The sequence below is a fragment of the Amphiprion ocellaris genome, chromosome 10 (genome assembly GCF_022539595.1).
Source record: "Amphiprion ocellaris isolate individual 3 ecotype Okinawa chromosome 10, ASM2253959v1, whole genome shotgun sequence".
Taxonomy (NCBI): Eukaryota; Metazoa; Chordata; class Actinopteri; family Pomacentridae; genus Amphiprion; species Amphiprion ocellaris.
The window spans coordinates 4,184,745-4,203,741 of NC_072775.1; the positions used below are offsets into that span (position 1 = coordinate 4,184,745).

General features: G+C 38.8%; 2 protein-coding genes and 2 non-coding genes across 5 annotated transcripts; 3 read left to right on the plus strand and 1 right to left on the minus strand.

Moving 5' to 3' along the window:
- The first annotated feature begins 922 nt into the window (after positions 1-922).
- On the plus strand, positions 923-15,359 carry bpnt2 (3'(2'), 5'-bisphosphate nucleotidase 2). The gene is made up of 8 exons (XM_023292331.3): positions 923-1,519; positions 4,131-4,203; positions 5,112-5,258; positions 6,000-6,159; positions 7,416-7,511; positions 7,727-7,888; positions 8,418-8,552; positions 9,746-15,359. The coding sequence occupies exons 1-8, from the start codon at positions 1,401-1,403 to the stop codon at positions 9,886-9,888; spliced, it is 1,035 nt and encodes a 344-aa protein (XP_023148099.1). The 5' UTR covers positions 923-1,400; the 3' UTR covers positions 9,889-15,359.
- Positions 15,356-17,670, minus strand: ankrd45 (ankyrin repeat domain 45). 2 transcript variants are annotated; one of them, XM_055014366.1, is made up of 5 exons: positions 17,409-17,670; positions 16,754-16,921; positions 16,592-16,677; positions 15,834-15,972; positions 15,356-15,590 (listed from the first exon to the last, which is right to left on the minus strand). In XM_055014366.1, the coding sequence occupies exons 1-5, from the start codon at positions 17,641-17,643 to the stop codon at positions 15,556-15,558; spliced, it is 663 nt and encodes a 220-aa protein (XP_054870341.1). In that variant the 5' UTR covers positions 17,644-17,670; the 3' UTR covers positions 15,356-15,555. The 2 variants fall into 2 exon arrangements, with proteins under 2 accessions (XP_054870341.1, XP_023148156.1); XM_023292388.3 differs by having other exon boundaries at positions 15,356-15,593.
- Positions 17,671-18,067: 397 nt separating this feature from the next.
- On the plus strand, positions 18,068-18,139 carry trnaq-cug (transfer RNA glutamine (anticodon CUG)). The gene has a single exon. It is a non-coding gene; the product is annotated as a tRNA-Gln (tRNA).
- Positions 18,140-18,675: 536 nt separating this feature from the next.
- On the plus strand, positions 18,676-18,747 carry trnam-cau (transfer RNA methionine (anticodon CAU)). Its single transcript has one exon. It is a non-coding gene; the product is annotated as a tRNA-Met (tRNA).
- The last annotated feature ends 250 nt before the right edge of the window (positions 18,748-18,997 follow it).

The window sequence follows — 18,997 nt, forward strand, 5'->3', positions numbered from 1 at the left end:
ACTTATTTTCTGATTTAAATACAGTTAAAACTTGTGGAATTTTATGGGCAAAATAAATACAGATTTTTTTTTATAGGGACATTATTTACAGTTATAGCCTGTCTTTTTCTTTAAAATATATTTTATGCAGTTATTTATTACTTTTTTCTGTAATTTTACTTGATTCTATCAGCAATTTAACAAAAATGGAAAATATGTAAAATAACACTCAAAAAATTATTTACCATTTTTCAGTTCTTTAACCTCCTAAGACCCGAGCTTTGGTTGGGTTTGCATTTTAGATTTCTTCAAGTTATTTGGAATAAGGAGTACCCAATAAATATAATAATTGCATAATATCTAATATCTGATTATTACATGTATTATATTTTATTATATTTATGTTATTGTTATTGTTGTTATTTTTATAATTAGAATTATTATTGATGTTATTTTATTATTATCATTATTATGAACAATACGCTCTTTTTGAAAACAAAGGTGTGGACACCAGGTCTTAAGAGGTTCAGATACATGATTTGTCTTTCAAATAGCAGCAAGTATCTGTAAAATGTTCTTTTTAAAAACTGATTTAAATACAGTAAAAGGTTATCATGTAACATATAGTCATGATTTTCTTCTAGGTATTATCTTTGATCTAGGAAAACGGGGAAATATGTAAAATAACAGTAAATCGTTCAGAAATTTACAGTTAAAAGCTAAAAAAGAGAAATATATCAATTATTTTTTATTAACAGTCTCTGCATAATGGAATTATAAGAAAGTTTTAAAAATAATTACAGGCTAAATGACAGACTTTTTTCAGGCATTATTTACACTTTTAGAGTAGAAATAATCCATCGTTAAAATGACTGACGAAAAAAAAAAAAACAGCGTCCGCCCCGCCCACGCTGATGACGGCAGCAGCGTGAACCCGGAAGAGGAGCTCGCGGCGGTGACCTCTGAGTACGTAGGGAGGAAAATGACTGAACAGAGATGTGATTGTTCCGCTCCGCCGTCGACACCAGCGAACACTTGGCTCGTTTCACAGAGTTAACAGCGACGAGAAGGAGCCGCCGAGGTGTCCGAGGAACGGAATGTCGTTACGGACAGCAGCCACGTTCCGCTACTCAGTGAATTTCGTCAGACGGACTGCGGAGGATGCTAAACGGCTAGCGGACTGGTGATTTTTAGCCTGTGTATTCCCGGGATAATTTGATAGCGTCGTTTAAACCCGTTCGCCGCGTGACAGTCGTGTTCGTCTCAAAACTGTCCGGCAGGTGTGAAGCAGGAAGGTATCGGGTTTTTACTGCTGCTCGGACAGCCACGTCAGCGAGCTAACAGCTCTCCGTCCTGGACGAAGACTGCGGACACTTTTTGCTCCAGGTTCGGTTCTTAATTAACTCAAACCTCCAGCGGCCATGGCTCCGATGGGTATCCGACTGTCCCCGCTCGGCGTGGCCGTGTTCTGCCTCCTTGGAGTCGGCGTCATCTACCACCTGTATGCCGGGGTCCTCTCCAGTCGTCTGGCTGCTTTCAGGTCAAACTCTTCTCATTAGAAAACCTCACAGTTTACCTACAGAGCACTTGTACAGTAAAGTCATTGTTATGGAGCTGATAGGAGGCTGGATTAGTCAGGTAAAGGTGGAAAGATATTCACAGATTCAGACTTCCGGCATCACTAATTCATTAGATGTACGTTGTCAAAACATAAACAAAGCCTCTTTCCCATCGTTGTAAGGTAGACAATGATACAAGCCCAGTTTTATCAAAAGCAGCTGCAGAAATAACATTGGTGTGGTATCACTGCAACCATCAATTGATCATATTACAACACTTGGTTTGATATGTATTTAAAAAATCATAATTTTAAAGAATTTTTATTAGTAGTGTAACCCAATAACTTCACTCCTATGTAGTGTCACCAAAAATTTACTGCAGCCATCAACTGGGTCCTGCTGGTCATACTACAACTCTTGGTTTGATATTACATTTTTTTTTTCAGAATTTTAAGGTATTTTTATAGATAAAAATATCAATAACTTAGCCGTTATACACTGTTAACAAATAAAACTCTGTCCAACCATCAGCTGGCTCCTGCTGGTCATACTACAACTCTTGGTTTGATATGAAAATATTTTTTTCATAATTGTAAGGAATTTTTATTAGCAATAAAATTCAATAACTTCACTCTTTGACAGTGCAAAAGAGTGAATTTATTGAATTGTATTACTAATAAAAAATGTTTTTATATCAAACCATGAGTTGTAGTATGACCAGCAGGAGCCAGTTGATGGCGACAGTGATTTTGGTGACATAAGAGTGAAGTTATTGAATTTTACTACTAATAAAAATTCTTTATAATTCTGATTTTTTTTTTAAAAGTATATATCAAACCAAGTGTTGCAGTTTGATCAGTAGGAGCCAATTGAAAGTGGCAGTGATTTTGGTGATGCTACATTGCATAAGAGTGAAGTTATTGAATATTTGTGTAGTGTCTCTCTTTTGCAATTTGCAGACGGCTGCACATAGACACCAATGTTGGCTTGAAAGACAGCCACTTTTGATAAAACTGGGCTTGTAGCACATTGTCTATGGAAAGAGGTACCGTTTATGTTTTGACTACGTATATGTAATGAGTTGTTGATGCCAGAAGTCCGAATCTGTGAATATCTTTCCAACTTTACGGAGCTGGCTGAAATGACACGTCTGATGCCCTGGAAGACAGCGAGATCTCTCAGCAGGTTTCCAGCCTCCCGGATGAGTCATCTATGTAAATTACATGATAAGGTTCTTAGAGCAACTGTCGAGCCTGCAGACAATACTGGTGAGGAAATAGTCAGGTGGGGGTGCAGGTAGCTTCATCACTCAGATGTTTACATTGGCAGTAAGAGTAAAGATGATTGAGAAAATCATTCAAATATGTTTTAGTTATCAATTGTTTTAAGAGATTAAACCTCAGTCAAATCGATATGTGTCAGTGTGTCAATATCAGCACCCTGGTCACTGATTAAAGCACTAAAAACTCATCTTTGTGTATCTAAGTTACACATTTTGGAAGTTTTACATAAAATGATCCCTTCCTGCCTTAAAGTAGCTGTAGCTGTAGGTTTACAGCAATGTTTCTTCAAGAATGTGTCGTTGTTTTACGTCCACTTCTTTCTCCGTGCACCCTTTTTGAGTTCAAGCTTCATTTTCAAAGCAAAAATGCTCCACTTTGATATTGACCTCTTTGATGTGTCTGATGGACATGTTAACAAGGTTAAAAAGTCTTGATTGGAGGCCTCTGTGGGAGTCAGACCATCTGCTGCAGGACTCTTGAAGGTATTTCTTTATGACTCTGGGCAGATGTTTGGGTTTGTTGTCTTGCTGCAGAGAGAATTTGGGAATCAGATCACACGTCTCCCTGCTGGTGCTACGTGATGCATAATTATGACTTAAACAGATATTCCCCCATTTAAATTGCTAATGGATGCATATATTAAACATCATACCCTCCATGCATGTGTGGTAAAAGTTCTTCAGTCAGACGGTTCACCATCAGCAGTTTGTGTTGTGCTTTATGTATGTGTGTATATATATAATTTTTTTGTTTATTTTTGCTCATTGTTTCTATATTTGGGTTTTACAGAGCTAAGCAATTCCTAGCAATAGTTGTCTTAAGTTAAGAAGATGCAGAAGTTGATTTAACGTTGATTATTTGTGTTGAGCCACTCAGTTGCTCAATAGAGTATTGAACCGCACACTTTAAATAGATGCTGAAATGTGTGTGTTTGACTGAGTACTGAAGACTGTCTGTTCCCAAAACCTGACAGGATTAGGGTCAAAGATAATTTTGTAAGAAGTTTTTGTATGAAATAAGAAAAAATGGAGTTTGAAAACCGATACTCTTGCTGGCTCCAAAGTGTTGCTGTTACTGTGAGGAAAATGTTTGCGGTCGTCGAACATGACAGTGGTTTGATTGTCAGATAGTAAATATGAGCACTAAATATCAGTTTCTTTTCATAAATACCGGGTACAGCGTCCAAAACTGTCTTTTCATTCACTGGCCAAACACTGATAAGGTTGATGTGGTTTCACCACATTTGCCGTGAAGAAAGGTTGAAGCTTTTTTCCTAACAAATCCTCGCTCTGTCCCTTTGTCTCTGCAGACAGAGGAGAAAGGTGGATCTGAGAGACCTGCTGGCCGTCTCAGTGGAGGCTGCAATCCTGGGTGGCAAGGAGGTAAAAACCTAACCTCTTTTTCACGGTTCAGCAAACAAAATGTGAGGTGGCCTTTCACGACTATCGGCATTTACCTGAAAGTCACTGTCAAGTGATTCACTATAAGCCGACTGTAATAGTTTGCAGACTGTTTTGGTTCAAGCCCTCTGTTAAAGCCACCATGATTGTTGGAAAACCTGGCTTTATGTTTTATTTGAAAATACATTCTGCTTTCAGAGTTGTCTAATACTCAAAAAATTATACTGTAGTGCTTCAGTTCTGACTTATGCAACCTTCTGAGCCATTTTGGCAAAGATAAAAGAAAGACAAACTTCATTGATCCTTCATTGTGGAAACTTATATGTCACAGCAGCTAGATACAAATATGACATGGAAGAAGCGAGACAAGTCATATTAAAGTACAATAAGGGTAAAAATAAAGATGTAATACATACTCAAATGTACAGACGAGGCATGATGGATCTACACTACCGTCCAAAAGTTTGGGGTCACCCAGACAATTTCATGTTTTCCATGAAAACTCCCACTTTTATTCATGTACTAACATAACTGCACAAGGGTTTTCTAATCATCAATGAGCCTTTCAACACCATTAGTTAACACAATGTAGCATTAGAACACAGGAGTGATGGTTGCTGGAAATGTTCCTCTGTACCTCTATGGAGATATTCCATTAAAAATCAGCTGTTTCCAGCTAGAATAGTCATTTACCACATTAACAATGTCTGCACTGGATTTAACATTCATTTAATGGTATCTTTATTGAAAAAAATGCTTTTCTTTCAAAAATAAGGACATTTCTAAGTGACCCCAAACTTTTGAATGGTTGTGTAATTATAAATATGTACATAGCCGCTGGTCTAATGTGAGTTGTGTTTATTTATTTAATTATTTTTTGTCCTTGTCAGGTAAAGAAGGTACGTGAGGAAAATGGCCTTAATGAGAAGACAAAGGGAAAGACGAGGGAAGGAGCCAGTGAACTTCTGACTACAGGTGACCTGCAGTCTCATAGGAAGATGTTTAACCTGCTGAAGAACACATTCCCTGAAGTCAAGGTGAGAGAAACCGGTGCAGGTTTCTGTTATTCTGCCCTTGCACAGACTTGTTTTATCACACCAGTTATTTTCTGTAACTGTAACCCTATAAATGTGAAGAATAGCTACAAGTGTTCTTCCTCATATTGCAGGTTTATGATCTAGTGTTACCAAAAACCTTTTATTTTTAACTGTAGTTGACTTGTGGACTTTAGTTGAGCTTATGTGCGCTTCTGAATGTAGAGTAATACTTCTCTTATGGATCTGGGAGGATGTTTCTGCCATCAGGGTGGACATATAGTAAAAGAAATAATAGAGTTTAACAGGTCAGTTAAATACCCTCTAACTGCCTCTTAGTGAAAAAATGTGTTGAACTGGGAAACTGAGTGATGAACAGTTTTAATGTGCTATGTTTGTGTGCTGCCTCTTGGCCAGGTCATTATTAAAAATGAGAATTAGTTCTCAACTAACTTGCCTGGTTAAATAAAGGTTAAATAAAATAAATATTCTGTACTTTATGCTATTGCTGCTGTGTTTGTTCAGTTTTGCGGTCAGTTGTTGTGTCTTGTGGAAACTCCAGTGATGATGCAGAAAACTTCAGTCACAAACTAGAAACTATTATGAAATGGCCATAGACAATTTCATCATTCCTGTAGCTGCTTCTTTGAGATGTGAGACTGAAAAGCCTTTTTTTAAAGCTCACAATTGGTTTAAAATTTACAATAAGCCTGAAACAACTCTTCTATTTGTGTTTGTTGTCAGGTGTACAGCGAGGAGCACGACAACACGGTGGATCAGACGCTAACCTGGAGCCGGGTCATTCCAGGAGAAATACTGGAGAGAATCAACGAGGGGAAGGACGTTTCTCCTGAGAGACTCACTGTGTGGATCGATCCTCTGGACGCAACACAAGAATATACAGGTGAGCCTTTTACTGCAGTTTTACCGTCTTAGGATCAGTTCGGAGGATGCATTGGACAATAATAGGTTCAGCTGTCGATGAGTGCTTCTCCTCCAAACCCTCATGAGGCCAGAAGGGTATTTTTTTTTAGGTTTATTTATGTTTTTTTGTTTGTTTTCATCATCTTGACTGTGTTAATGCTTATGATGTAACATTTGGAAGGTGTGTACACAATATAGTTAGAAAAAAGTTACACTCAGGACCCTAAGGACAACCCCATTAAACTTCTATTTTAGACGGTGTTGAAATCATGCATTCTATGTTACCAGGTTTTCATTCTGGAGTTTTGGCTCCAAAACTGTCTTATTTGCTATTTTCCTCAAGATTGTGTCATTTTTTTCAAATTTAGCTCATGGAACAAATACAGACATTATTATATTAATTATTTTTTAATTTTTATGCCTTTTTATCACACAGATGCAACATTAGTCTGGACAGCAGCTGTAACTAGTTAGTTGCGACAGTATTAATAAACGCTGATGACAGGCTGAATATATGACCCACTGTACTTTAAAATCTGTATAATTTTTGTTGTGAGTTCTGACGAGGAGTGACGAGGACAAAGAAAGCACAGACAGGTCTTGTCTATTCTCATCAATTTATTTGTTAGTATTATTTAAAGATTGGTTCCCTCTTTTCCACTGTGCTAATTTTCAATTTTACTCTGTTTTTATATCATTGTTTCTTGAGTATCTTTGGGTTTTCAACTGTTGAGTGACACAAATGCAGCGATTTGAAGACGTCATTGAATGCTCTAAGAAACTAAAACTTTTTTTCACTACTATAGTACATTTACTTTATTATGAATTGATAATGAAATCATGTGGGTTCTCATGACTCAGTGTCACATGATCAGTGGCTTGGTACTGGTCTGTGGGAACGACTGTCTTCTGGTATTTTAAAGCCCTGCTTAACCAAGAGTTAAATTCCTGCAAACACGATGACCCACCACCTTCTTCTATTTTACCTTTAGTGATTCATTTGCAGAATCCATTTAAATCCAGGTCTCTAACTACAGATGATAATTTCCACATGTTTTAGAAATGCTGAAAGTTCTCTAACTTCTGTTCCCTCCACTGGTCTTTTCTCTTCATCCTTTATTTTCCCTGTTCCCACCCATATCTTGTGTCTCTTCTCTTGGCCTTATCTCTGTACTCACTTATCTGTTTCCATCTTTCCTCCCCACCCTGCCCGTTTGCTCTTCTTTCTCTCCACAGAGAATCTGGTGAAATATGTGACCACTATGGTGTGTGTGGCTCTTGAAGGTAAACCAGTTATTGGGGTCATACATCAGCCGTTCACTGATTTCACTGGTAGGTTTGTGTGCTTCTGCAGCTTCACAGCATCATATTAAACAGATTGGCTCCACATTATTGTCTCTGCATGGTTATTCTGTGTGTGGGTTATAAACTAAGCCCTTTTGAATAATAATCTTGTTCCTTTAACTTAAGGATTATATGTCACTTTTGTCCACATTGTAAATTAGTGACACTCTTTTCCCTCTGTCTGCCTTTCATCACTCCTTCAGCCTGGGCGTTTGTAGGTCAGGGATCAAACATGCATTCCCGCTCATCCTACAGCGCCACTCCTTCCAAAGTGATCGTCTCACGTTCCCACTCCGGACAAGTTAAAAATTACATCCGTGAGGCTTTTGGAAACAGCACAACGGTCATAGAAGCAGGAGGAGCAGGTGAGGAAAGAGCTGATTTTACATGTAAAAGGTGATGTGCAGATAAACTGTTTAAACTGCAATTACATAATCAAGAAAAAAACAACAATGTCCACATTTTCATTATTGGATCTTCTAAGACAGTTTTCCACAGAAATATAATGCAGGCTGCACTGTAAGATGCTTAAATGTTATGTCCTTTGTATTCTGGTCATTTACTGGGGCACCTGAATACAGAGAATAGAGGTATAAAGTTTTAAAGATGTGTTACACAAGCTGAAAGTTTGAGGAAAAACCCTTTATTTGGTATTCATTGATTTGTCACAGTTTATTATCGGGCTTTTTGTGACATTTTAAAATGGATAAATCACTTTGTTCGGCTCTACCTGCACTGATACTGATACACTAAGTAAGCAAGTGAGGTTCCACAGGTATAGTATAGGGAAGATGTCTGCAACAACCTGTTTTTAGCAAAATATAATCTCAGTTTGTAGCTGAATGTGTGAGGCAACCAGTCACAATGATCATGGTCTTATTTTGTGTCTTTCAGGGTACAAGGTGCTGTCGCTGTTGGAGATGCCTCCAAGTGAAGCAGGCTCTGTAGACCAGGCAGATCTCTACGTCCACATCACCTTCATTAAGAAGTGGGACATCTGCGCTGGTGCAGCACTGCTGAACGCACAGGGTAATTTAAAAAGTGTTTCAAATTCTGTTCTGGTTTTCCTTTTAACAGGTTTTGTTTACTGGGCTAGATTTCATTGCATTTAAAGCCTCTTAAACTTTGTTTGTTTGTTTAAAATCCTTATTACATTAAATAGCCATGATTTTATCCTGATAGAAGTTCACTACCAGTCAAAAGTTTGGACACACCTTCTCATTCAGTGCTTTTTATTTATTTGTATTATTTTCTGTTATTGTAGATTAGTACTGAAGATAAACACTTTTTTGTTTACAACATAATTCCAGATGTATTCTTTTATAGTTTTGATGTCTTCAGTATTAATCTACAATGTTTGAAATAATTAAATAAAAACCATTGAATAAGAAGGTGTGTCCAAACTGTTGACTGGTAGTGTACGTGGCGGCATCATGTTTTTTCAACTGAGCCTCCCATTTCAGACCAGTGAGAACTTCAAGGGGTAAAGTACAAGTATGGATACTAGGGCTGGTCCGAATAGGAATTTCTGGGCTTTGGATATTCGCTCCCAATTAATGACAAATTTCCAAATATTCGGCTCATCAGGGTGAGTGGGTGTAATGACAGAATATTATTCATTTATTTATATTATTTGTTTCTTTATGTATTACCACTGTAAAGGGCATTTAAACAAACTCAAATACAAATGAAATACTAATTTAGAAAATGACACATTTACTTAATGAATTATATTAACATAGATATAATATATAAATAGGACAAGTAGTGCAAAACAGTGGCATATATTTACAAGAACGTACATTTCAGTAGCCTACCTACACTCTCTTCATGTCCTGTGCCAGAAAGATGAGTTTATCCACATTTTCGGGCACGAGTGAACTCCTGGTTTTGTTCATAATGTAGCCAGCCTTCGAGAAAATGCGCTCCGATGGGGTGGAAGCTGCCAGAATGCAGTATTTGGCTGCTAATGCCAGTTAAGGATAGCGGTCACAATTTTGTTTCCACCATCCAAGTGGGTCAGATATTAATATTCGGATACCACCAGCAACCGAATATTTGGATATTTGGGTCTAGCCCTAACGGAAACCTCTTGTTAAGTAAGGGTGATGGATTTAACTTCGGCAGAAAATCATACATTATCCGTGCACAAACAGATATTTTAAAAGAGTCCAGCTGTACATTAGAATGACTTTTTAACTCTGTGTGCTCTGGGGTTGTAGGAGGCCACATGACGACTCTGAAGGGGGAGGACATCGACTACAGTGAAACTGCTCTCAACAAAGGAGGACTGGTGGCCAGCGTGGGTGTGGATCATAAGGCCATCGTGAAAAAACTGCCAGACTACGACCCTGAAAAGCACTGAAACGCACTAGCACAGAGCCATTGGTAGTTTGGTCGGGTTGTAGACACGTGGTGGTTCTAGAACTAATGGTGGGCGGTAAACGGCCTGCGTGATTTCAGCGTTAGACACCAAACATCTACCAACAGGTGGGCTGGAGTCACTGTTAGAGATAAAAGCCACTGAGCAGGACTGTGGAACCAACACGGCTGCTGCTGGAAACTGGCACAATGGCTCTGAACACACACTCCTCTACATGCGTACATCCTAGCAGCTCAGAGAAACGGTACATCTTCCTCTCCTCGGACTCTCACAAACAAACAAACAAACACAAGCTCTAATGTGAAACACTAAACCGAGGAGCACAATGCTGAACGCTACAGCGAAACCCACGGAGCCATATCAGCCTTTATCGTCTTAAGTCTTCATCACATGATGTTCAGATGAATTCACAAGAATCAGGAACACCGTGGATCGCTTACAGAGACGGTCGATTAACCATCAGCATGAAACAACCACCTATCATGATTTAAGACTGCGTAGAAACTCATCGGGACGACGAGTCTCTGTGGCCTGAACAGTGTCTGAAATGGTACGGAGTTACTGGCCACTTTAAAAAAAAAAAAAACCTCTGTTGACCAACAGCATTACAGCACAACAATCCCATGTCGCCCTGCATTTGGATAGAGAGGGAACATTTTCCTCACAGAAAACAGCAGAAGATCTTTTTGCCAGTTTTTTAACACAGTCCCACCTTCGTGAATGGAAAAGCTTGTACTAAACAAAACTCAAAGAACAAATTTATACAGTACCGTTCAAGAGTTTGGGGTCACTTAGAAATGTCCTTACATAACATTAAATGAGTCAGAAATACAGTCTAGAAAAGGGGCGTCAAACTCATTTTAGTTCAGGTTCCACATTCAACTCAGTTTGATCTCCAGTGGTCCGGACCAGTAAAATCACAGCATAATAACCTATAAATAACCACAACTCCTAATTTTTCCTTTGTTTTAGCACAAAAAAGTACATTCTGAAAATGTTCACATTTAAGTAATTATCTCTTTAAGAAACATTATGAACAACCTGAAATTTCTGAAGAAAAATAATTTCAATTTCAGCAGTTTTATGCCTCAGTTTATTATGTACACATTACAACTTAGAGATCACAGTGTTTATACAAAGGAACAAAATATTTAGTCACAGATATCTGGAACGGAACGATGTAGCATTTGACTTTATGGTCAAAACGACAAAAGTAAAAAAAACAACACAAAAACAACAAAAACAAGACAAAATATTACAGAAGTGAGAACCAAAATGCCAAAAAATGAGACAAAACACAAAATAAAACAGAAGAGATAAAAAATTAGAAAGTTACAAAGCGCCAAAAAATGGACAAATGACAAAAACAAGACAAAAGGGAGAAACAAAACAACAAAAAAATTGACAAACACAAGCGAGACAAACACAAAACGACAAAAACACTACACAAAACAATAAGGCGAAACACAAAATGACAAAAATAAGATGAAAAACACAAGCGAGACAAAAAGGAAACACAAAACGACAAAAACGAGAAACAAAACCACAAAAATCTGTCCAAAAACCAAGACAAAATATTACAAAAATGAGACACAACATGACAAAAGAACAGTATTTTACTTCATGATCAAAACAACTTGTCATGGTCTAGAAATTATTTTAAATGTATAGTTTTTAAATGTACAATCTGCAGTTAATGTCTTGTGTCATTTTTACACTTTACAAAGTCGTCCTGCGGGCCGGATTGGACCCTCTGGAGGCCTGGTTTTGTTTGACACCCCTGGTCGAGACATTGTTAATGTGGTAAATGACTCTTCTTTTGAATGGAATATCTCCATAGAGGTACAGAGGAACATTTCCAGCAACCATCTCTCCTGTGTTCTAATGCTACATTGTGTTAGCTAATGGTGTTGAAAGGCTCATTGATGATTAGAAAACCCTTGTGCAGTTATGTTAGCACATGGATAAAAGTGTGAGTTTTCATGGAAAATATGAATTGGTGACCCCAAACTGTTGAACGGTAGTGGAACTAAACCCTTTATTAGATTATGTGTAGAGTAACCGCTGTAGACGTCATTCTGTTACTGTCTAAATTAGTCCAACTCTGATTTATTTGCAGCTAAAAGTGAAGCCCAGAAGGCCCAGATCAGCGTTACTAAGGTACTAGTGTATGTAAAATCTCCTGCAGCTAAACAGGAGAAAAACGCTGTTTGGTCACGCATTAAGAAAAGATTAAGATTATCGGTGAGATTTCTGGATGGTTCAACTTTTCTTTCATGCTGTGACGGATCGTTTTTCCTCACCTGTAACAATTTAGCACAATTTGAATGAATGAATAGAAGGAATGCTGTAGGGCGGGAGGTGGAACAGCAGCAATCAGAACCCTGAGCGGAGGTTTAATCAGCCAGAGTCATTTATAATGTGAAGGGATTGGAGTTGTCTTTTCCTTTTTATTTAAATTCCTCCTTAACGCCTCTCCAGCCGGGTACTTCACACATCACCTCCTCTCCAGCACTAATGTGTTACTCAGAATTATTAGTGAATTCGTTTTGTTGAACCACACGATAAATAGGACAATAGTCTGACCTCACCTCTGCTAAGAACAATGTACAAATGTCAGTCTCATCCAGTATGTACAGCCTCATTTAGGACTTTAAATCCGACCATCAGAAGAAAGCTGTCTGAGTTTATGTTCTCAAGAATGACAATAAGCTGAGATGTATGTGTTTCCAAACCATTTCTGCACCCAGGTCGTATTTGTTGGATACTGAACTGAGTGTCCTTGCATGGTTTTGTATTTTGATTAACCTTCGGTCGTCTAACTCCTCCCATCCCAGTGAGAGCCCCGCCAGCTTGATGAACCCGTCTAACTACTGTAGATCTTTGTGTACCGTCTGCAATAACTGTATCAGCCTGTTTGAACCAACAGTTCGACGGCCAATCAAGTTTACTTTTCGCTGTGAATCGATGGTGAATCATGAAAACATCTCCTGCAAAACATGAGCTCATGCCGGCGACCTGTTTCATGTTGGGTTTGTCTTGGTGCCCTTTGTGTTGTTAACTTTGTTTAGGTAAAAGCTAATGTTGTTAGCGTACGTTCTGCCACTGACTCATGAGCCCAGACGGATAATAATGACCTAGAGAAGCTGTTAGCGGGTTACAGGCCCTGGAGAGAGTTTCATTGACATTAGAAACAGAAAACTGCATTCAGTCAGGCAGAGCTGTTATCCTGGGAATGCTATTAGTTAGCCTGGGAATGGTAGTGACCATCCTCCAGATGCTTGGGACTAGCCTAAGAATGCTGGTTGTAAGCTTTGGAACTCCAGTTGCTAGCCCAGGAATGCCAGTTATTAGCTGAAGAAAGCTAGTCTATCAACCAGCCTAGGTTAGGAATTGTAGTTTCTAGGCTAGGAATGCTATTTTGTGGTCCATAAACTTTGGTTGCTAGCCTAGGAATGCCAATTGCTAGCACTGGAATGCTAGTTGCCAGAATGGAAATGCTAGTGACCAGCCTAGGAATGCATATTATGAGTCTGGGAGTGGTTGTGGTTACCATCAGGATTCCAGTGACTAACCTTGGAATGCTAGCTGATAGCTTAGGAATACTAGTTGTCAGCCTGAGGAGGTCGGACCTTCATGAGCTAAAATTTTTTATTTTTTTTAATTTCAGTGCCTTTGATCTGCTTTATAAACAGATGTTGCTATGGTAATGATGGCCAATATGTTCAGGGTAATTCTGCAATCGAGATGTGATGGCATTACAGTGCCCTCGTCCTTTTACTCATCTGTTTGTATCCTGTATGAAACGTAGTCTGAGTGAGAGATTAAAGGGGAATCTCAACAATTTGACACATCAGAGTCTGTTCAGAGATGTTGGGCTGTCATATTTTGTACGTTGAAAATGTTTTGTGAAACTCCGCGGGGGTACAGAGGGAGACGTCTAAATGTTGTCTTAAGATTCCTCGCCCAAATCTCCATCCAAACTGCTGCTGGACCAGGTTTTGATGAGAATACTGTCCAATAATGCCATTGTGGTTCAATGCTAAATCAATAGAGTACTTTTAATGTGTAGGTGTGAATCTAAAGGGGACAGATTTGCTCTACTCACCTCAAAACTGTTGTTTCAAAGTGTATTAATGTGAAGTTTCTGCATGCGTTGAGCACATAGGGGCATAGTGGAACCAATATGGTGACCTGAGTAATTCACAACTTCCTGTCAGTTTTTGATAAGTTTAGATCAGGGGTGTCAAGCAACTCCAAATTATTCACTTTGTTTTAGTGCAAAAAAGTCCATTCTAACAATGTTCACATTTAATGGGCTATCTTCTTAAAAAACATTATGAACAAACTAAGATTTCTTAAGAAAAATAAGTGAAATTTCAACAATATTAACCCTCAGTTTATCATTTGTGCATCACAACTTACAGATCAGTGTCTACAAAGGCACAAAACATTTAGTCTGGAACTGAACAATATAATATTTTATGACTTTAAATTCCCATTTATGTCCACGTCTGTGCAGTAATCCTGACACACCACACCAGACAAACTAAAGTGGGAACTATTAAGGAAACGGTGACGTTATCCGTCTGCCTTTTAAATGTAGAAAAATTATACATAAATAATACTTAAACATTGCGTCAGTGTCAACAAACCAAGTGAAATATTCATTTTCACCTCTGTAATTTTTTTATACGTTACAAAGTCGACCTATGAGCCGGATTGGACCAGTTTTTGGCATGCGGGCCTTATGTTTGACACCCCTGGTTGAGATACAATAATCAGAGTGTAAAATGTTGACGGAATCTCATTGAAGGTTTTTGTAGTGACAGTTATTGGAAATTATGTTGACTAGAATCCTCAAATTCATCATTCAGCTGAAAAACATTTGGAAAAAAGGGGATTTTTCTACCAATCACAAGTAGATGTTCTGCATGGTTACCTGACTTTTAGAGAACTCATTACATCCCCATCTGGACCTCTCAGGCAAGAAAAAGGTTTAAGGGATCCTCATGTTTTTCCCAATAAAGTAAAACTTAAAGTAGTAAGAATGGATGAAACTAAATACATTTTGAATCAACTGAAGTGGAAACAAATGCTGCAGCTTCTGTGAAAGTTTTTAATACTGTGTCTGTCCTATTTTAAATGTGGAGAGTTGTGATGCTGTAATGATCTAAACGGAGATAAAAAGCAGCTGTGTGGTTAAACTGAACCACTTGATCTGCCTCTAACCAGCATGTGAGGGCAATAAGGACGGCAGTATCGGAGAAACTAGTACCTGGACTGAAGAAGAAACTCCCTGTGTGCTTTAGGATGTGTCATAGAGAGGTGACGTGCTTTTAAAAGGCTGAGGGCTGTTCTGATGATCAGGTTGGTGTACAGCTGCTCTGTGAGTCGTTCATCCTGCTTCTGTTATGAATTTCCAATAAAACATCAGTGTGCATGATGGTTCAGTCTGTCTACTGTGGGTTTATTGCAGCAGGCAGATGAAGGGACTTAATGAGACACCAAAACATGAAATTAGAAAAGACCTTTGTACACTTTTAGTTCCATGACAAGCTCAGTATAATCTCACTGAGACGAAGGCTGGAACGTTACTAGTGTCGGACATTTAGTCAAACACTTATGTTGCACAGATCTTCCTCTGCTTTAGGCCTTTCCTGTCGGCTCGACAGGCGTCTCAGCTGCTACAAAGAGGAACGAGATCATCTCTTAGTACAGAACTATCAAAACATGCTTTTACACTCTGCTTAATAACCAAACTGACATGACAAAAGAAGTTCAGTACAGATTCTGATTAGTAGTAAACATTCATTGTATCTGCTTTCACCAGAAACTCCAGCTTCTGAGGCAGATTTATGAGCGAAATAAATACAAAATAAATTAAATGGTGAGAATGAATACATGTGCTGCCGCAGGATACTTACAGAGAGCTGACAGCTTGTTGAGAACGGGCTGAAGAGCTTCTTCAAAATCCTGCCTTTGGGCTGTGAAGTCCAAAACTGTCGGGTTTTTGGCGTTCTGAATCCAGTCCGACTTTGCAGAGAAAACATGAGCACAGATGTTCTGCAGACATTTACACAAAAACATGTAGTGAAGACGAGCATTTTGAAGCTGATGAGGAATAATTACACGGCAGAAAGATGAAGGACATTGTGAAGTCGTGTAGCTTCACTCCAAATACTTTATAGTTACACATTCATGAAGTTCTCCCCTTAAAGTCAATCTCATCATTTTTTCAGTTCCTTCTGATTATGCAAAATGACAAAAACAAGACAGAATACGAGAAAAACGACATAAAATTCCAAAAACAACAAGAACAAGACAGAATATGACGAAAACAAGACACAAAATGACAAAAACGAGACAAAACAACAAAAACAAACCATAAAAGATATAAAAACAGACACAAAACGACAAAAAAAGACAGAATACAACCAAAACAAGATGCAAAATGACAAAAAAAAGACACAAAACAACAATAATGACAGAATACAACAACAACAAGACACAAAAGGACAAAAACATGACATAAAAGACAAAAACGAGACACAAAACGACTCAGGACAAGTACATGTACATAACTGCATGTTTTAGTATTTTGTACGTGGATTATTTGAAATTTGATGTAAAATGTCCACCATTTCTGGAATGACCCACATCACGCTGTAAAGAAACGTGTTACCTTTTCCTCCTTGGTCAGTTTCTTCTCTGAGTCGGCGATTGTTTCTTTAACACGGTTTATGTAAGACATCAGGTCCTGTTTAGCCTCTGATAAAGATAAACATAGATGAAACTCAGACATGTTTTCTGTTTAAACCACCAGCACCACATCAGCTGCACCCACCAGCCAGGATGAGACGCTCAGTACAGTCTGTCCTGGAGTAGATGCTGGACAGGTCTACAGGTGTCTCTCCTCTGAAGGTCTGAGCCTGGAGATCAGCTCCCAGCTCCACCAGAGTCCTCACCGTGTCCTCATGGCCCCAACAGGCAGCGAGGTGCAGCGCCGAATAACCTGTAGAAACATCAAACGCACCAGCCAGGCGGTTTAAGACTGTGTTCTTCACTAAAACACACATAGTACTCTCTGTCAAAGTACTGATAGTTTTAAAGGTTGATTCCACACATATTTTGAAACTAAAAAGATTTAGAGGTTGATTACACTCCAAATACTACTCTGTCCAAGAACATACATAAAGATATATTTAATTTTAAAGGTTTAATCTACCCACATAGTGCTCTTTGTAACGATCAAGTTATGTTTTATTTAGTCCCAAACTGTTCATAGCTTCTTTTTTCTACAAAAGTCAGCTCTCATTTAGCTCTAACGAGTGGTTATAAAATGATCTGACCAAACAAAGAGAATAAAAAACAAGTGTCCTAGAAGTGCAGCTTTCTGCCTAAATATCAACCTTTTCTGACCGTGACGAGCCCGACTATCTGCCATTAAACGGGCTTTTTTAAAACTCTGTTTTCCGGCTAACTCCCCGTCCAGGACTCACCTCTGACGGTCTGCTCGTTCACCGGGGCTCCGTGTCCGACCAGCTCCCGGACGGTGTCGCTCCGTCCCAACATGCTGGCGATCATCAGGACGTTTCTGCCCACTTCGTCCCTCCGAGCGAACAGCTTCAGTTCCAGAGACTCTTGTGATTCCTCCACTCCTTCTAGAAGCTGCTTCAGGGCCTCCAGGTCTCCGGACTGAACGCACTGAAAGATTTCTTCCTGTATCGACGACATTTCGCTTTGCTTTAAGCTAGCGGACCACCGTTTCCATGGTTACAGCGTCACCTCCTGTAAACGTTAAAGTTTTACGGAAACGTTAAAACCACTCTAACAACCAACGTATTTAATGAAAAAAAAAGAAATGACAGACGAAGATTCCATGTCTGTGACAAACATAGCTCCGTCTAAGTATGTTTTTTTTAGTCTACTTTGTTTTACAGTACCTACAGAGACCTCATCATTTTCTTTTTCAGTCGTTCTGCCTCTTTTTAAAACCAAAATTTCCATCTTTAAAAATGATCTGTGTAACAATGGTCTAATCTAGTGCCTTTTTTAATCTATGTGTGTGTCTGAATAGTACGTGTATTCTAATAAATAGCTCCATACTGGCCTTTCCCACATACCAGGCTTGCCAGTGAATGCACCGTGAGACGTCATCGGTTCCATGGTGTAATGGTTAGCACTCTGGACTCTGAATCCAGCGATCCGAGTTCAAATCTCGGTGGGACCTAGTTTTAAGACTGTTCCTCTTAAAAATAATTAAATAATCTAAAAATAATAAACCGTCTGACGGAAATAACCTGTACTACCGAAACTATTCAATATGCAGGATCATAATATGATCTAATATAAAATTCATCTGTCAAAATGTTGTCACAGCATCCACACATACTGGCAGAGGTATGGCTATTTATTGAATTATCGCGGTGAAAACAGAAAGCACAGAGTGACAGCAGTTCCCTCTGACCCATAACCAGGACAAAAATACACTAACATTTATTCAGTACATGAATGCACCATCCTCCAGGTGTTCAGTATAGATTAAAAGGTGATTTATCCCAAGAAGAGGTGAAGCACAGTCATATTCCAGAAAACCCAGCATGAAACCTTAAGTTCAAACCAAAAGTTAGCCCGAGTAAAAGCAAGTTTAGCATGCCAGCTCTATGTAGGTATCTTTTAAACGCTCAGAAAGTATCTTTATTGTCAGACCAGAAGCTCTATGTTGACTCTTTATTTTCTTTTCTGTCAAACAAACCCTTAACTGTGAGCAGAGTGGCGCAGCGGAAGCGTGCTGGGCCCATAACCCAGAGGTCGATGGATCGAAACCATCCTCTGCTAGGTTTTTAATAACTTCTTTCGGCCTTAATAAGGCTATGTCAGTTTAACATGGAAGTCTATGGAAGCAGTCTCACGTCTCCTGCAGTTTTTTCTGACACTTTTACATTCGCGTCATTTTTCAGCTCCAGAAGTTGCCACTTGATTAAAAGAGTATTTTATATGCACTGGATAAATAAAATCTCCAAAATGTGTAATTTTTTTCGTGTTTCTCGTTGAGACTTATTTTGAAACGGAAGTGACGTCTCAGCCT

Coding starts and splice junctions, on each gene's coding strand:
- bpnt2 (XM_023292331.3), top strand. CDS start 1,401: ATGGCTCCGATGGGTATCCGACTGTCCCCGCTCGGCGTGGCCGTGTTC. Junction 7,512..7,726: donor GCCGTTCACTGATTTCACTG/GTAGGTTTGTGT, acceptor TCACTCCTTCAG/CCTGGGCGTTTGTAGGTCAG. Junction 7,889..8,417: donor CATAGAAGCAGGAGGAGCAG/GTGAGGAAAGAG, acceptor TGTGTCTTTCAG/GGTACAAGGTGCTGTCGCTG.
- ankrd45 (XM_023292388.3), bottom strand. CDS start 17,643: ATGTCGTCGATACAGGAAGAAATCTTTCAGTGCGTTCAGTCCGGAGAC. Junction 16,922..17,408: donor GAACGAGCAGACCGTCAGAG/GTGAGTCCTGGA, acceptor ATGTTTCTACAG/GTTATTCGGCGCTGCACCTC. Junction 16,678..16,753: donor TGAGCGTCTCATCCTGGCTG/GTGGGTGCAGCT, acceptor TATCTTTATCAG/AGGCTAAACAGGACCTGATG.